We start from the raw sequence: 18,127 nt of genomic DNA on the forward strand, positions 1-18,127 counted from the left end.
TGCCGATCAGTTTCCTTTAGGGTTTAAACATGAGCAAGCAGAACCAGGGTGTAAATCAAAACGAAAACATCATTTAAAAAAATACAACAGCTGTGCTAGTATTTAAAATGCAATTACACATTTTATATCTAAATAAATAAAAAACAATCTTAGTGTCTCAGACAGGAAAAATAGTAAAAGACCCAAACATGGGTTGGCCTATGAAGCTTACTGCATAAATGGCGCCAGCTCCCATTGCATGCAAACTAACAACATTAGGTAAAGTAATGACGATGTGTCCTCAATCAGAGTGCAGCATTATACAGTGCTTGTGTCCAGGGTCCAGTGTGCACAAGTTACACAGAGCAACTTTTGTTGAATTAATTTGAACAAGTAATTGGAGTCACAAGTCTGTGGAGAGTTTGAGGCATCAGACTTGTCGGGAGATTTGTCTCATCATGATCTGAGCTGAGTGTGAATCGACATTATTTGGCAAATATGAGGAGCTGGACATATTCGCTGCTGTTGTGCACAGTTTGTTTGGTGCCAACCACTGGAGAGGCGACAAACAACGATGATGAGGTCAACCTTATCAGCTTCCTGAGAGGAATCTACGCCGGACTCTTGATGACCGATGACCCGTTCGTCCTCAACACAGATTTTGGGATAAACTCCATTGCAGGGGAGAGGCCTGACGTCCTCTCGTTCACAGAAGAAAGCGAGGACAAACGTGAGGACAAACCAGTCAAGAAGGACAACAATGGAACTCCGGGACCTGTGGTGTTGACCAAAAACGGGGCAATCAAGGGGATTACAGCAGATAAGGCCTATATTTTTTATGGGGTGCCATATTCAGACCCCCCAGTTGGGGCTTACCGCTGGAAGCCCCCCAGACCTGTGAGTCCATGGAAGGGGGTTTATGATGCCTCCTTCCCCAAGGCGCCATGTATGCAAGCGTGCAGAGGACCAATTGCTGCGGAATGTCCAAGAAATGTAAGAATTAGCGGTTAGCCCATCTGGCTCACAGTGATAAAATCTGGGTTTGAATCTTAACCGTGTTTGTCTGTCTTCTCACATATCCCGCTTAGGTCAGCGAGGACTGTCTTTATCTCAACATCTTCGTCCCCCGGGATGTGAACTTTAGCTCGCCGCTGCACAGTCCACTTCCCGTCATGGTGTGGATCCACGGTGGGGATTTCATCGCCGGCTCTGCCTCCAAGCCGCTGTACGACGGCCGCTTCATGAGCAACTTCACCCACACTCTTGTCGTAAGCGTCGAATACAGGCTAGGTGAGGAAGTCTCACGGCCATTTTATATCCTTGACATAATTAAATCATTAAAATAATAATTTGATGCTGAATGAGAATACATAATGTGCATGCGTGTGAGAGCTATTATTGGAAAACGGCAGTAATTATTCCAACTGCTTCCGAGGCAGAACACATGAGCAATGATATGTGAAGGTAATTTGGCAAATGGCTGCCACGCTGGAGTCAATTTGGCCAACTGTGATGCTGATCACGCGGCCCGTATACGACCTAAAGGTGCGTTCGGGTTCCTGGTGTCTGGCAAAGACCCCAAGACGTCAGCCATGGGAAATTATGGGATTCTGGACCAGCAAGCAGCACTTCTTTGGGTCCAGCGGAACATTGCGATGTTTGGAGGTGACTCCAGCAAGGTGAGTCTCAATCATCAGCTTTAAAGTTCAATACAACTGACTTGGTAGTAATTCTTTCATGTACCACTAGAGGGAGCCCTCATTGTTTGATAGCAGTAATAAACATTTGCTTGGCCATGGGAATGTTTCAATTCAACAAAAAAATATTGTTTTGGTCACAGCACAAAGCAGAACTAGACATGAGTGTAAAAAGTAGCGTATGGCTTTTTGCATCAGGTAACATTATTCGGAGAGAGTGCCGGTGCTCAGTCTGTGAGTCTTCACCTGATGATCCAAAGCAGCAAGCCTTTGTTCAAGCAGGCAGTTTTGCAGAGTCTGCCCTTCTCCATCCCTCTCAAGACCAGGTCTGTATCATCTCTCCCACACTAAAACACTCTGATCCAGTTTCGCCGTTTCATTCTATCTCTCAGACACGACGCCCTGAAGCTCGGAAAGGACTTTGCAAAGAAGACCAACTGTTCCGTTGGCGACATTGTCTGCTTGCTGTCGCTCACGCCACAGGCCGTCCTGGAAGCGCAGATGAAAACAAGTAGGATGATGTGCAGCGCCAACACCAGCGGGGCGGCCCACACTTTGCAAACTCAACTGTTACATAAGCGGCGCTAGCGATTTTGTGATGAAAAACACAAGTTTTATCTTGATTTACGGCATCCTGCCAAGCCAAATAACTCCTGGGAGGGACCTTGAAAAGAGCAGTTAGCCTTTTACGACTATAGTATATCTTTCTGAGGTGTGATAGCCCTGAAACTCAAAAACAAAAACCAGAAGCTACTTTATCAAGAGTGTTTTTTTTGTTTTTCCTGTCTGACCTTATGAAAGTCTGTCATCAAATCCCTCCATCTTGTGGTTTTCCCTTGTGAACCCAAGGTTCCAAACTCGTGAACCCGTTCCGGTTCCTGGAAGTCTTCGAAACGTGGGGTCCCTTCATTGACGGGGAACTCATCCAGGAGCAGGCGGTCGTTGCCTTTCAGAAAGGCCACTGGCACAAGGAAAAACCGGTGCTCCTGGGTAAGACACACACACACACGCGATTCATTACTGAAGCTAGAAACCGAATTCCCCTTGCTTCTCATTATAACTCATCACAAGAAGTTCATACTTGAGCCTTTTTGCTTTCTTTTCTGCCTTCCCCCTGCAGGTACAACCTCAGAGGAAGGCGTAATCTTTGTTTACGGCGTCTTTAACAAGCCCGTGTCTGCCGTGGAGTCCATCATGTACGTTACGGCCATCTTCAAACAACACAGCCTCCGGATCCTGCACAAGTACCTGCCTCTCTACAGAGACTCCGATCGGAGGGATATGCTGGCTCAGGTGAGAGCAAGATGAAGCCTTGAAGCGAAATAAAAGAGGATCATTTTTGTGTTCTTCAACTTTGAACACAAGCCTCATTGCTTATTGTGCAATTATTTGCAAGCGTGGAGCTAGACGCCAGCCAAATGCGAAGTGAGGGAATTACAGAGATTGAGTATAATGGACGAAGGCATCATGTGGTTTTTGTTTTATATTGGCCTAATGCGAGTGTGGGACATAAACGCACTCACCTATTTGTTTTTATGCTGAGAGAGACACTGATTGCATTGTAACGATTGGTGGAGACACTTTGGTGCACTTTATTAGTTTATTAATAATGGGATTTCTCAGACTTGCTTTCGAAAGTCAGGCCTAAAAAGACCACCAAATTCAATCCCACACCATTCTAGCATTTGAAATAAAACCGAAATCTAAAAATCAGTGCAGTCAACCGCTTGTACTTTAGTAAAGAATGTCTTCCTCGCCATTAGGAGTGCAAATACCGTATGAAGCAAGTACTTAAAACGCAACGACTGAAAATACGGCTCGGAATATGAGCTATGCGGTGAATGAGAACGCCCCCCCCCACCCCGACAGACATTAAAACTCTGATGAGGAAAGCCACTTTAAAGCTCTGCTGCGGGGCGCATTTAATTAAGCAGAAGAGACAATAACGTATGCAAATTTGAATTTGCCAGCTCGTGGAAAGAAATCGAGAAGCTCATTCAGACTTGGCCCAATTGTATGTAAATAAGGATTTTCATTCATTTCGTCAAAAAAGTGGACGCCATTAGATCTTGGACAGATGGTTGAGCATTTGTGGATCGACGGTGCTTGGGGCTGTGATTCGTCCGGGAAAAAAAAAAAGGTCACACATCCATAAAACTCAACCCTCAGTTGGTTATTGACTTTTTTTTATGTCTCTTGGACAATTAAGTGAATTTCATTGCTTTGTACTGGAATCCAAGACATTCAATTCACTTCAATTTGGTTGTGTCAAGCCAAATTTGTCCCATAAAGAGGATAAAGTGCAAATTAGGTGCACGTTAAGGATGTTAAAAAAAATGCTCAACTGACATTTTTATCCATGGTTGCCAGTTTTGGATCCTCGTCGTTTCAGTAAAAGTCTCCCGCCTACAGAGGGCGCTAAATCGCCAGCAGCTCAACCCCTTCCTCCCCCTTCCCTTCCATCATTAGTATGGAACTGGAGGCATTGAGAAGCTGCTACCTGCATGGGAGTCACGGCGTTTGTCTGAGATGCAGCCAGTCACTTGTCTGTCATGAGCACCCCACGGTGGCGGGTCATGACCTCGGAATAATTAACACAAGGCGGAATAGCTGGGATGTTTTATAAGACAACTCTGAATTATCCACATATGCAATACAAGCATAAATTGGACCGGGTTCTTTTTTTTTATGGTAAAAAGTGTCTGGAAATAGGAAGCTTGCAGCATTTTCTTTTTCTCCCTCTGTGATGAAAGTTCAAGGTGCGCACGTCGGGGAGGTCGTCGAGGTTAAGAGGTGACGCGTTTAGTATTCACCGACAGTTGGGGCCGCAGCTGGAAGACGCGTTCACACATGCGCACATACTTACGTGCCTTCATAAAGGGCGCTTCTCCAGAGGATGGGAGGGGGGAGAGGTCGGCAAAAATGTCAGCCAGTTCGCCACAGAGGAGGTTGATGTGGAGAGCTCAGCATTTTTTTTTCTTCTCTCCCCTTTACTATTTCTGCCCTGAAAACACGATGGAATTGGATCAGCAAAATTTGGCAAATGGATGTAGGACACAGAAGAAGAAAAATGACTTTGAAGGGCTAGGTTACATAACGTCATCCCCAAAATGGAGAAAAGTAACAACGTGTGAAAATAAGTGAATCCGTAGGTGTGTGAATGTCTATGTGTGGGTGGAGGTTCCAGCTCCGGAAAAAAAAAAAAAAAAAGAAGCAAGCAGATAAAAATAGTTCCCATATTTATTTTTGAAGTTCAACTCAAGAACGAAGGTTCAGAATTTGTGACTTCTCATTCTCATTTTAGATCGTCACAGACTTTGTCTTCCTGTGTCCATCGCGGAGGTCGGCGCGGGCCGGCACAGAAGCGGGAAGCCGAGCGTGGATGTACGTGTTCGACCACGTGACGTCGGACCCGCGCGTCTGGTCGGGTCTGACTTTCTGCTACCGCCACGTCTGCCACGGCGGCGAGTTGCCGTATGTCTTCGGTTCGGCCCCCGTAGCCAACTTCACCCTGACGCCGGGCGAGAAGCTGCTGTCCAATCGGATGCTGTGTTACTGGGGCGCCTTCGCCCACACGGGCGATCCGTCCTCGCGGGTCGGTCAGACGACCTTCTGCCGGGAGCAACGTCTCCCCGTGTGGCCTCGCTATTCGGACACCAGCGGGTGGCTGCTCATGAACCTGACCCTGCGCTCCCATGCACAAGTGGAGACCAGGAGCCATGTGTGTGACTTCTGGGACCATCTGGGTATTTACTCGTAGACAAGATACAAGCGGAAAACATAATTTGTGATAAAAAATAAATAAATAAATCCTCTTTAGCATGAAAATAATAAAATACACAGCGAAAATTCCAACGGAATACATTTTTTTTTTTGGACATCAATTTTAAATGAAGTGTTCCGTTCCCTCATATTTAATTTACGGCAGTGGCGCCACCAATCAAATTTCGCGACATGTCAGTTTGCCGCATAAACTCATTTCACGCCGTTATTTTCGACCGTCTGCAATGAAAAGGTTATAACAAAAACACATTTGACTGCATATGTGTGCGAATAATTTTATAGTGAAGTTGTTCGACTACCCGAACAGCAGCAGCGGGATGCTAAGCCTTTTTGTTTACTACTACAAAAGATCACGTATTGAAATTCTGCAGCTGCTTTGAGGACCGGCCGATTTTCGCACATAAAGAGGAGATGGCCTAATAAACTAACTTTATTTCAAGGTCCATAAAAGCCGCGGCCTGAGGGGCCCGCGCCTGATGAGCGGCGCCGTAACATTTAAGGTCGGCCAGGTGCGTTTTCATCACTGCTCCGTTATCAGGAGGCTCAAGAGGAACCCGATAAATGGACCCCACCGAGGGCGCATCCCCGAGCGACTCCAAATGGATGTCGCCTCTGCGCTTTCACTAATGGTGCTTGTTTTGGAAAGTGCGTCCTTGCTCTTTTTACCTCCATCAAGGAGGAACACAAGAAAGGGAGAAAAAGGAAATTTGTGCACTTAAGAGACGCCGGCTTCACCTTTAAAGTACATTTGAATTAAAGTGAGAAATGAACTTGATAGAGAAGGTCAAAGGCTTCTTTGCTCAAAATCTCAGTCCCAGTTAGAGGCTCCATCTTTTCTCCACATATGGAGCACAATGAGAATGAAATGGGAAATATTGACACTTGCGTTGCGGAACAAGATGTCTGCACACGGAAATATTTTCACACCTGACTGCGGCCAAATGAATCGTTCCAAGCTGACTTTTTTTTCTTCTTCTTCCGAAACAACAGCATCTATTACGAATACAAAATGATGGGGGAAGCCTTCTTTAGAATTTTGACAAATAGTAGTTTTGTTTTTCTTCCACTTCCAGCCTTTTTTTTTTTTTCCTTCAGCCTTGAGCATCTATCAAAACATATTACAGTCATGCCTCGGCACAGCGGCCCCCCGAAAGTGAGCAGCGCAAGGACCCCGCTAACGTCTCAAGGCTGTGTGACGTCAAAGTGCATTCAAACACGCCCCCACAAACAAATGATGACACATTTTGCTAGTCGCCGCCAACTGCTACACAACTAAACAAACAAAAATTCCACTTCAATAACAAAATCTTTTCGCTTTTCCTGTCTGGGCAGTTTTTTATGTCAACAACAGTCTCTCTTTGTGACGCCCAAGCCTACCGATCGCTCTAACGCGCTAATCATCTTCTATTCTCATAATATCCCCGCCTTGAAAATATTTGATATGTGATCCATCGTTTGGGGCGAGTCACCCCGCTTTTGAAAGACTACCCGCCGCGCCATTACGTTGTCATTCGATACATTCACGGCGCATTCGCACGTCGCCCGGAGCCGAGATATTATACTGGTGGGAAAAGCGACAATGTCAACTCCTGCCCAGTTGAATTGGTTACAGTCATGCATTTAAAAGACAGATCAATCTAGTCGAGCAGAAAACGCGCCATCTGTCCGACATAATGGATTGCAGCGCGACAATGTCATGCGCAAAGTCACGGCATCTTTTAAAATGCCTGGGATTTACCCTTAATAAAGTTGGAGATGTTTTAGGAGGCTTTTCCTGGCATTGCTTTGAATCCTGGCTGAGCTCCACGATTGAAAAGGTGGGGAGGAGTTGAGCCACCGTGTTCCCAAGTCCCTTCACACCTCAGATTGTGTAAAAGAGGAAAGACAGACACACACCTGGGTCCATCCGCCCTCCCTACCTCCACGCCACCTGCGGATATTGGACTCGGCACAGAAGGTTTGCGCCAACATTTTTCCCCCCGCGGCGCCCTCCCTGGGGATTGAGTGACGGCAAGAGGGAAGTTGGCGAGGAGCGGAGGGGATTTACTCCAAAATGTTCAAACAGTTTCCATAGCAACGGCCTCAGGAAAGTTTAGCAGGTACGGGGCCGGCGGGGCTCAGCGAGGGCCGGTCGGAACGCACCGTTCGACGCTTGCTGACTTTAATGAGATCCGGACGGAAGTTTGATGGAGGGCTGTCACGGAACGTTAGCGGCGCGCAACTCCTCCGGGGATGCGCCGCTGTGTTGGGTGGCTGACAGCAAAAATAAAGCGTGGCCTTGAAAGGCTGTTTATTGGTGACTTTTTTGGAAGAGTGATCTCCACTTGTCATGTGTTATTAAGCGATGCGGATATAGCGACACGATGGAGAGGTAATTACAAGCAAAAATGTGGATTATAAGAAACAAATAGTAAAACGCACCATGCTCCGACCTGCTCGTCAGTCAATGTTCCAATCTATTTCCACTCAAGTGAAACATTGTCGGAGTCGGTAATGAACAAGACGCAGGGCGTGCACCCACATGCAAAATGCTTATGTTCATACACGGAACACATTTCCATATTTTGCGACTATCTGCCTGACTCCTAACCACCCACAGTACATGCATCAGCGCCCTCCAACATGCGGTGACAGAGTGTGTATATATTATCTCGGGGGAAGGGGTGGAGGGGGGGGATACATCACCAGCTCAAAGGCGACCCAAACTCCTGACAGGTTCAGTAATTGCATTCAGCGGATCATAAAATTGCACGAGTTGCATCACTCTTACCCCGGTGGCAGGAGGCGGCGGCGAGGGGATGCGGCCCCCGAGTTTAAATGCACGGTGCATTTTGATGCGGTATTAATTAAAAAAAAAAAGAAAAAAGAGGGGGGCCCACATGCATAACAATCCGCCACCTGAGCTTTCCCAAAAAGTCTACTCTATGAAGAGTTTGCGGGCATTTATTACTTTCACCTCCAACCCTCCAAGCTTCTCTCGGTCTACTTAGCAAGTCCATCCTCGGAATTGCACATTTGTTTGCAGTGCACGACTTTAACCAGAAAGCAATTACGCCGTTCGGAAATACTCGCGTGCCTTGTCTTGGCTCGCTGATGGCCAGAGTGGGACATTAAAACGTATCCCGGCCAAAAGCTTAAACATAGTGCCGCTAACTGTGCCACCTACATTTTACAACTCGTTACAACACGACATATCTGCCCAGTAAGAACTGACTTGGCAAAGTATTACAATTGTGGAATAAAGTAGAACTTCTTTACCTCTTCTTTTTAATTGCACTGCACTGCATCTCTTCCACTTGAGCTCAGTGCTGCCTCACATGTAGTGGCGTAATGTGGTACTACACTTGACTGATAGCAACTCAGTAAAAAAGTAAAAATGTTCTGTTATTAGTCTTATTTTTTTTAGAAATACATAAGAGACATATAGTCCAGAGTTAACAAGGCTTTTAACTTCAAAATAACTCAAACTGTGTAATTGGTTGCTGAGTTTTGGTCCTCAACAAGCTTTTCAAAGTCTTTCTCGGTCACAATGCGGATGACAAGACACAAAGGCAATTTTTTTTTTCCCTCTGTGTTATTCACTGAAGAGACAAAAAGAGTTAACTGACAGGCACAAACAAATGGCTGAGCGTAGTCTCTTCAGTCAAAGATAAAAAGAATTGCAAGAGCGAAGCCTCTGGAATATGTGTTGGTAGTCTTCAAAGGTAATAAAAGACCAAGGGAAGTAGTCTAAAACCTATTTCACAATCTAAACACTCTTCTGTGCACTTTAAAAAATAAAACCTCACTGAATGTTTGGGGGTAAAAAATAAAATAAAATAAAAAAAGAAGTGGATGGAACATTCAGGCAGTACGCCCACACGTGTTTTGTCATTCTTTGAAGCTATTTCATAAAACAATGTATTTTTTCCCCGGAACCTTTTCAGTGTTGCTATTTCCATGGCAACCGCATGTACGGTAGCCGTGAGCTTTCTGGAAGCGGCTCAGATTACACCGAGGGTCACAGTGGAGTGGCGCTGAGAAGGGCAAACAAGACGAAAAAAAACACACTGGCTGAATTTTAAAATGCATGCAGAAAAAACGTACTTTATGAAGGACTAAAACTGCCAAAATAAATATGTGAAAATAAAAACAAATGTGAAACTAATACCTAAAAATACACTAAAAACCAATACATTTATATTTAATTGTATTTGTTAAATATTCATTTCCACAATTTTACTATTCTGTATTTTTACATATTTTTTTAATGTTTGTATTTATTCTTACTTTTATTTTGCAGTACATATTTTTTGCTGTTTTTGTTTACATATTTATCTAATTCAAAATTTCAATTATATTTTTTGTTCTCTACATTTATTTTCAATTTCACTTTTATCTATTCATTTTGGATTTTGGCAGTTTTTAAGCTGCAATGCAGAAGGAACAGTTATTCAAACGAGGAGGCGTGTCCACCAGTTAATAAGCCCCGCCTTGATTTTTAATTGGTGCAAAACGTACGACTTCCCCGATGTTACCTTTTAATGAACTTTTATCCGTCGACAACGAAGCTGCCTTGTATCCTAGCAATCAAAAGACCCATTCCTTTAAATGGGACTCAATTCAAAGCCTAAGGACATGAAAAAGCAGACCAACGCATAAGATGGAGCCGCCAGCTTTTCCGCTAACAAAGCGGGTTTCTACCTATGCAAGGTGTAGGAGAATTGATTTCCCATTCTCTTTGAGGAAATAGCAGGGAATTATATTTTTCTTTGATAATCTGAGTCTCTCTGAAGTCTCAGCCGAATGCTCTCTGGGAGTAAAGCCCCCCCCCCCTTTCTGTGTCATTAGATAAAGTGAATAAAAAAAACAGCGGCAGATATGTAATTTCTTTTGCTTGATTGGACGGATAGTTAAGTCTGTTTGGTCTTTTGAGTCGTCTCTCCGGAGGGGAAGCGGTATGCATCAAACGTTGTCAACTTAGTGCTTCAAGAGTTGGCTTGGAAATTGACTTCTCCAGCCTGCGTGTCTGACCAGTGAATAATACATGCGCGCATTTGTACAAGAGACTTGGATGTAAACACACAAAGGAGAAGTCCAACATCTATAAGAGATGCGAGCAGAGACGGTTTTGCCCTACAAAGTGTCGCTGGAAAATTGCAGCCGGTCAAGTAAAGCGAAATATGATTCAAAACATTTTGACATGTCAATAGATGGCATCCGTAGCGAGTTCAGTTTAGTCAGAGCTGGCGATGTCAATTAAAGTGCCATAAAAGGTTAGTAAATGATACCATGGACTGATTAGCATAATTGGGATGTCCTTCTATATTCACTGATCAGCATAATTAAGGTGCCCTTTTATTTGCTTGCTGCTTAATATCACCAGCCTTTTGCTTGCGACATCATTGATGCAAGATTTGGAATGTTAAAAACCAAATACGAAAAAAAGATGAATCATTTTTAAAGCTTAGCTTAGCTTATTTTAGCTTATTTTAGGAGAAGCCTACTCGAATATCTGAAATTTATTTGTGGTGAATCCAAATTAAATCATAAAAATTGTGCATTCTGTCTATAACTCTATAAACAAATTTGCCCAAACATCAACTGGAGGAAGTAAAGGCCTGTTACGTGGCTTGACAGTCTGCTAATTAGCCGCTACTTTGGGTTCTAATTATCACCGTGCATGTTAACATCACGGGTCTTTCCATTACATTGTCAGAATGTTTTGAAGGATGCTCGCCTCACTCTGCCGATGCTGACACATAAATGAATGTAGTGGAATGGAACTATTGACATTATGCGGGGTTTGTACTTGCTTGTTATTTCCCCGGAGGATTTTTTTTTTTTGCCTGAGCCTGCGCCGCAAAGACCTTCGTGAAATTGCTCCGTTTCTTCATCTCCGTTATTGGGAGGTCAAACGAGACTTGCAATTACAAGTGGGCTACTGCAAAAGTGTCCAGGAGGCAGTAAAATCTTAAGCTAGGCTAGCTGTTAGCTTACCTGGCAACATTTGACGTTTTCTATTTCATGCAAAGAAAATATTTAATGTTAGAATGGGGAAAATGTACGTAGAAGTTTTCTTTTGCTCTCTCACTAAGACGCCGGTCGCTCGCAATATCGTTTTTTCACCTGCGAGTTGGCGTTCGCCTCTGTTGTATTAGCGGCGGGACGGAAATAGAAAGCGCTCAGCCGACAACAGAAAAAGGGTTTGATATAATCGAGCAGACAGATGGCTTCCCCGAAGTAGAGCGATGTAAAATGAGCAAAGAATTCTAGATTGTGAAAGTAGACCAAAATATTAAGATATGAAACAATGAACAGTCGCCTCTGATCATAAAGTTTAGCAAGCAAAAGCAAACTTCCAAGTCTTTAAAATCGAATTATGAACTGGATTTTTAAATATTATTCATGGCAATTTTCTTCAAAGAACTTAATGTAAAATAAAAAAAAGAAATCGCATATTTAAGGTCCGTAGGCTAAACTCAACCAAACGTCTCAAGATTTGATCTCTTAAATGTCGAGGTGGCGCGTCACGAAAAGCACTTTGCATTCACATCCACTAATCCAAACACTTGAAGTCGCCGGGAGATGAATTCGACAAGATCTAAGTGCAATCCATTATTCATTCAAGATAGGAAACGGCACTGTGTTTTTAGGTCGGCATGGCCATGGAAAGTGCTTAGGGGGCAACATAACCATTTCAAAACACTAAAATCCATATTTGTCACTAGTGCCGGCTTGCCTTGTACAGACTGCAGTACTCCATGACTGGGCATTTTGCCAGTTGACAGATAAGCGGCGGACATCTTATTGCTATCATAAAACACCATCAGTGTCATATTGATTCCACTTTTATCAGCGGCGTCTATCTGTCAAGGATGAGCGACTCTGGGGAAGTCCTCGCTATCTACTTTGGCCAAATTTAGAAGCTTTAAAAGTTTTTTATTTTGGGGGTATTTGTAGAATTTTTTTTCAACATAAGAATGATTCATTTAATAACATTGCACACGCAGAGCAGCAAGGACGTGTGTGATTGAAGATTGGGAAAGATTTATGCCAGATGGTCCGACTTTTTGCCCGTCGCCACTGGGCATCCTAATTATTATTTGTGTGAAGTGAGACTCCCTCTTAGAAATCGGACGACACAGCCCGAGGCGAGCCCAAAACTGACCCCCGCCCTCGAGGAGACAACGCCGCTATTCACAAGTGACTCTTTGCATTCAAAAGCAAACAACCTTAAACATTCTGCTCTCTTTGAACCGATTTGACAGTGTATTACCCATATGTTCCTTAAAACTAATTGCCTAATTAATTGAATCCAAATAATCAGTGAGCAACAAAGGTTCCTTTTTGTTCCCGCCGAAGCGACTGTTATATCTTGCCAAACAGATGGCAAACGCAAAATGGTTTCCAAACAAAGAATTATGCTTGAAGACGGGTATTATTTTGAAGACCAGGAAATTAATATTATATGAATAAATATATTTCCTCACAACAAAGAGGTTCTGGCTTTGAATCCCGCCTACATGTGAGCGAGTCCAGTCGTCCAGTATTCCCTAATGAGGATAAATACGGTAAAAAATAGATGAATGTCTGAATTTATGGATGATAAACATTTCCCATCATACGCACGTAAAAGCAAGAATGAAAAGTGAGAGGAAAGCGCAGACGGCGAAGGGAGGGGAAAAGTCAAGGGCGCGTCATAAAAGGCGGCATTAAAAACGAGACATGGTTATCCATCCAATCAAATTCAGAACCTCCGCTAAGTACATTTGGCAGGCTGGCTCACAGCAATTGAAAAATGGTGGAAGTGTGTCCTCTGGCATGCGCCCGCCGACACACACACACACACACTCGCTCGCACACGTAATACGCTCTTCAATCAAAGCACAGTCAGGTGTAAGTACCAATTCAGAGGACGCCATTATGCAAGAGAAATGTCATTAGTGATTTGACAATTTCATGCATCGACGGATGCTTCCACGTCTATGAAAAATGGCCGAGCGGAAAAAGGTGGCTCTGAAAGACAAACGCTCGGCAGCGCGTCGCATCAGTGACTGAGCTGAACTTCTTTCCTAATTTCATTACCGTGACGTGGAAAGTGTCAAATAAGAATGAAGAATTCTGTCTGTCTGTCTATCCATCTAGCAATAATCCACACTTCTCAGTCCTGAATCACAAATCTAATGAGCACTGGAACAATTCCCAAGTCGCTACCTGACTGATGAGTGTATTACTTTAATTACATCAAATTTATCCCCCACTTTGTTTGAATGGCATTTCACAGCGGCCGTCGGTAACCGCTCCATTAAATCATACTCCGACTCGATGGCAGGCAATAGCGTTTATAGTGTTGGTGGGGGGGTGATAATAAAGCTAATGTATCATAACAACCTTCAGGCTAGTTTGTAACAAGAGCACAGTGAGCGTGTGTTTTCCCAAAGGGTGGCGTGCACTTGTGACGTCGCCGAGGCACACCGGGGCCAGCGCAAATCTCTAGCGGCTCGGAGTACATCATCACCAAAGGACGAGGGCAGAGGCAAACGGCCGCCTACGGGTGGCAGCCTGACCTGGGTTCCCGCTGAAAGGGCGGCTATTAGCGAGCTACAAACGTTGATGAATTGCTCGCCCGGCAGCTTTTATTCAAGCCTTTGACTACATGACCCCTTGCTATCACTATCTTTGTAACGGCGGAATCCGTAGGAGGCCGTGTTTGGAACTTGCTAGCTAGCGTTAACCTTTTTACCGCGCAAGTGAATGAACGAGAGGGTTAGCACACAGGATAATTTGGCTAAACCCATATTTTTAATTGTCCCACAGGATTAAACATGCCAAAACATGCCATGCTTGGCAATAAATCAATATTGCTAGGGTTTTTTTTTTTTTAAATGAAAAAAAAAAGTCAAACAAATGCCACATTTCTATCAATTTTCATTCAAACCACATCTACTTAGCGTCACTGAAAATAATTAAAAGTCCTGCTTCTGAGTCTAATGAACCAGTCGGACGAATTAAATAGGGAACCTGAAGCCCACGCGCATATTCCAACATCAATCCAATTATCTCGGCGGCCTTGTCATTTTTGTCCCGCACTAAAAAGACACACACAACCCTTAGATGACATTTAAAAAAAAAAAAAATAAGTGTAGAATTAATACAAAGTTGGATCAACTACGAAATATGGCGCAATCTGGGCTCTTGGGCAGCGGGGAGATTTCCAGTGAGCACACAGACAAACTGGAGCAGAATTGAAAAAGCTGCATGACAACCCGCATTTAAAATCATGTCCCGGATCTCCTGTCAGTCCTCCGAGACTCCCACTCAAACATACTGCATATAGATAAATTCATGATCGGGAAATGTACCGTTATCTCGGTCACGGGAATTGTTGGCCACGAAACTCAGCCAATCCAATCGAACCTCTTTGTACAGGGGATTGAGTTGACAGCTGGGCGTAGAGCTGGAACGTTGAGGCGAGGTCACCTTCTAAATCATTCATCACAGAAAGATGATCGATGGGTAAAGTGAGAGCAAACAAAAGAGCTCTATTGATATGCGGCTCGAGATCACAACAGCCTTAGGGGGAGGTGAGATTTTTTTTTGGGAGGGGGGGGGGGTATTTTTGATTCGTTCACATGATATGACTAATGGTGAGTGTCATCTCGGATCGTTTGCTTCTCGGATATTTATTTCAGTTTGCGTCACGGTTGCAGGTGTGTGGCCACGACGCAATATTAGAACCGTCGCGGCGAGGTTACAAGGGCCCGCAAATGTGTGCATCCATCCTGACAGTGTGAATGGAGTATCATCATTACAGCCTCAGAGGTCCCGGTGGATCATTTTAGCCGCGAGTGTTCACCGCCGATGCCGGGGAAATGTTAATTACCTCGCTGAGCATTGGCAAAACCTGACACACACACACAGGTCCGCTGTGTATGCGAGTGTCCTTCTTCCGTAGACAGCAGACAAACGACCGTGTGAGTTCGAATGCTAATTTTTGAAATTGTTTCAAAAGGCTTGGTGAGTATTTTGAAAGGGGCGACATGGAAAAATTGTGACCCTAATTTGATGAAGCATTTATTAGTGTCGACTCGCCAACTGTAACTTCTCCCCCTTTTGTGGTGAAGTGAAAAGTGAAGACAATTTGCAATTCTAGTAATGACACACAAATTTGATTCACAATTTGTCTTTGCGGGCCACATAAAATGATGTGGCGGGCCGGATCTGGGCCCCCGGGCCTTGAGTTTGACACCTGTGCCATAAAGGAAGAAAAAAAAATACTGAAAACAGAGTGAAGCAGCAGCTGTTGCTCCGAGCATAAATTCTGCATCAAAGTTGTGCTGTCCATACAATGAGTTCTCTTGTGTCTTCTGGAGGCAAACATGGAGCAAACAACATGTTTTTTTCCATGCGTTGACATGAACAGCCCTCTTTCGAAACGCCGATGTTAAAATACAATTTTTCTTTTCAAATTCATTCAGTACGACGAGTCACGCTCATCTAAAAATAGATTCCAATCAGCAAAACAACTCAATCACAATTACTGACAAAAGAGCGGACAAATGTCCCTTTATTAGCGGATACTGTCCGTGGCGTAATTCATAGCGCATTTGGCTAAGGGCTAATGTCCAGTTGACAATGCTGCCCCAGTTTAGTGTGTTGGTGTGCAAAGAGTACACACAAAGCTGAGTTTGAGGAGAATGTCATTACAGTAGCTTGACTTTGACTTGATCGAAAGGGAAGGGCGGGGGGGAAGCTAGAACACGACACATGACCAGTGCAAACAGGCTTGAACTAAAAATATTAAATCACTGGAGAAATATACTTTCACAGAAGTTCCTAGTTTTGAGTCATCTGCAGACTAAAAGGGGGTCCATAAATAATCGACTAAAACAAAACCATGAAAATGTGGCAAAAACTAATACATGGCTAAAATTAATATTTTGTTTAAAGGCTAGCTTAAAAGCTAAAGTGAGCGAGGCTAATTGCTGTTCTCCACCTCCACTTTACATGCATCAGGTATCGACCAACGTCGAGAGAACCGATACCATGAAATAAAGCTGGCATCGCTACTCGGCCATCCCTAATCCGATCGACCGTTCTTGTTGATCCACAATGTTTTTGTTGAATTCATTCAAGTCAGCCGCTCACATTTGCGCACCACAGCATGCTAACATAACACATCACAGCACATCTTCCACCACTGACCCCATCCTTCTGTCGCCCTTTGAACCCTGAGCAGGAAACACGTCCCCCCCCCCTCTGCCCAGACCGCCTTGCCCGGGCTCCCACCCGAACTGACAGCCAGACAAATGTCTGTCTGCTGCATTTAATCAGAAACGGTTAGTGTCGGCACCATGAAGAATTTGCCACACTGGTAAAGCTGAAACCACATCCTCCTAAGTTATTGCCTTCCCTGTAATTCAGCTGCGGAGTGGGAAGCAGTGGGGGGATTTATTGCAGCCGTGTGTCTGATAAGAAATTAATGAGTGTGATAAAGCAACTCCGGGCCGCCATACTTCCTCTGCGATCAAACGGAGATGACGCCGCTGAGTCAGAGGGAGCCTTCATCCTCTCTGTGGCACTCACAGCTGTGGCGTCTTGTCGGTTTTGACGTTTGGGTTGTTCATGGTGCATCTGGAGAGGCACTCGTTTCGCCGTTTGTTCGCTAGGACTAAAAATCAAATAAAAATACTTCAACTTAGTATTGAGGGATGCAATTATCATCTTTAATGAGCAGCCCTCCGACCGTGCAGCAACCAATAAGTCGCTTATCTACTTAAAATGAAGACTCCTGTTTACTACCAAAAAGAGGAGACCATGTTGCAAGCGTCATGATCTTCTGAAAGTGAAATTGGAAGGCTGAAATCTGATCACCATTCAGTTTGACAAAAGTTTCTCCATCAGCTCCACACAGTCACGTTTGCTTCAATACGGCGAGCGGTGAAATATCGATCGGAGCGAAACCTCGGTTGAACGCTCCGCTGATAACGCTAACTCAATGATGGATCGCTCAAAAGGATGCCCGAAGAGGCCGTTTAAAACGGATCTCCGCTGTCTGGTCCCAGCAGTGGCCTGGGGCATGTTGACTCTTATCTAGGTGGTATCAAACTGTATCCGTGACTGCTATGGGGGGGAGGGGCTGCTTCGACGCCTGGGGGTTATTTTCTCAACCGAGTGCCTCACATCTGCCTTCTTGCATCTCGCCGCCCCCCCCCCCCCCTCCCTCCTCGGTGCCTGTCAAGCACGTCAAGCTCGCTCGGCCGATGCAAATGCCTGCCTGGCGTTGATTGATAGAGACAGCTGTTGTCGAAATACAAAACGTTTGGGCCCACCCACCCCCACACACACGTACACACACAAGGCTGCTTATAGAGGCTGCAACCGGAGCCTGTTGGCAGATTAACGACGTTACTTTCCAATTAGCCCACTCGGCTGGAGAGGAAATGGCTCTTAGTGGCCTTGTGCTTCCTTTCCTCGTTATTTCGATAGCGGCGCGCACGTGTCGGCTTTCTCTGATCTAATTCGAACTTCTATAGCGCTCCACATGAGCCGATTGCCTTCACTTCCCTTGGGGTCTTCCTGCAGGACATTTTTTAGAGAATGACTTATTTATACAAAACATTAGCGACGATGTTTGAATAAGAACTTTTAACTGGAATGTTTCATCTTTATCACCATTTATGGTG

General features: G+C 44.5%; 1 protein-coding gene and 1 long non-coding RNA gene across 2 annotated transcripts; one reads left to right on the forward strand and one right to left on the reverse strand.

Moving 5' to 3' along the window:
* Positions 1–101: 101 nt before the first annotated feature.
* Positions 102–2,608, reverse strand: LOC133145637 (uncharacterized). The gene is made up of 5 exons (XR_009710958.1): positions 2,468–2,608; positions 1,923–2,165; positions 1,034–1,298; positions 856–952; positions 102–754 (listed from the first exon to the last, which is right to left on the reverse strand). It is a non-coding gene; the product is annotated as an uncharacterized LOC133145637 (long non-coding RNA).
* On the forward strand, positions 478–5,531 carry LOC133145636 (cAMP-regulated D2 protein). The gene is made up of 8 exons (XM_061269285.1): positions 478–972; positions 1,068–1,269; positions 1,525–1,658; positions 1,875–2,002; positions 2,069–2,187; positions 2,526–2,666; positions 2,797–2,969; positions 4,981–5,531. The coding sequence occupies exons 1-8, from the start codon at positions 478–480 to the stop codon at positions 5,434–5,436; spliced, it is 1,848 nt and encodes a 615-aa protein (XP_061125269.1). The 3' UTR covers positions 5,437–5,531.
* The last annotated feature ends 12,596 nt before the right edge of the window (positions 5,532–18,127 follow it).

The sequence above is a fragment of the Syngnathus typhle genome, linkage group LG21 (genome assembly GCF_033458585.1).
Source record: "Syngnathus typhle isolate RoL2023-S1 ecotype Sweden linkage group LG21, RoL_Styp_1.0, whole genome shotgun sequence".
NCBI lineage: Eukaryota > Metazoa > Chordata > Actinopteri > Syngnathiformes > Syngnathidae > Syngnathus > Syngnathus typhle.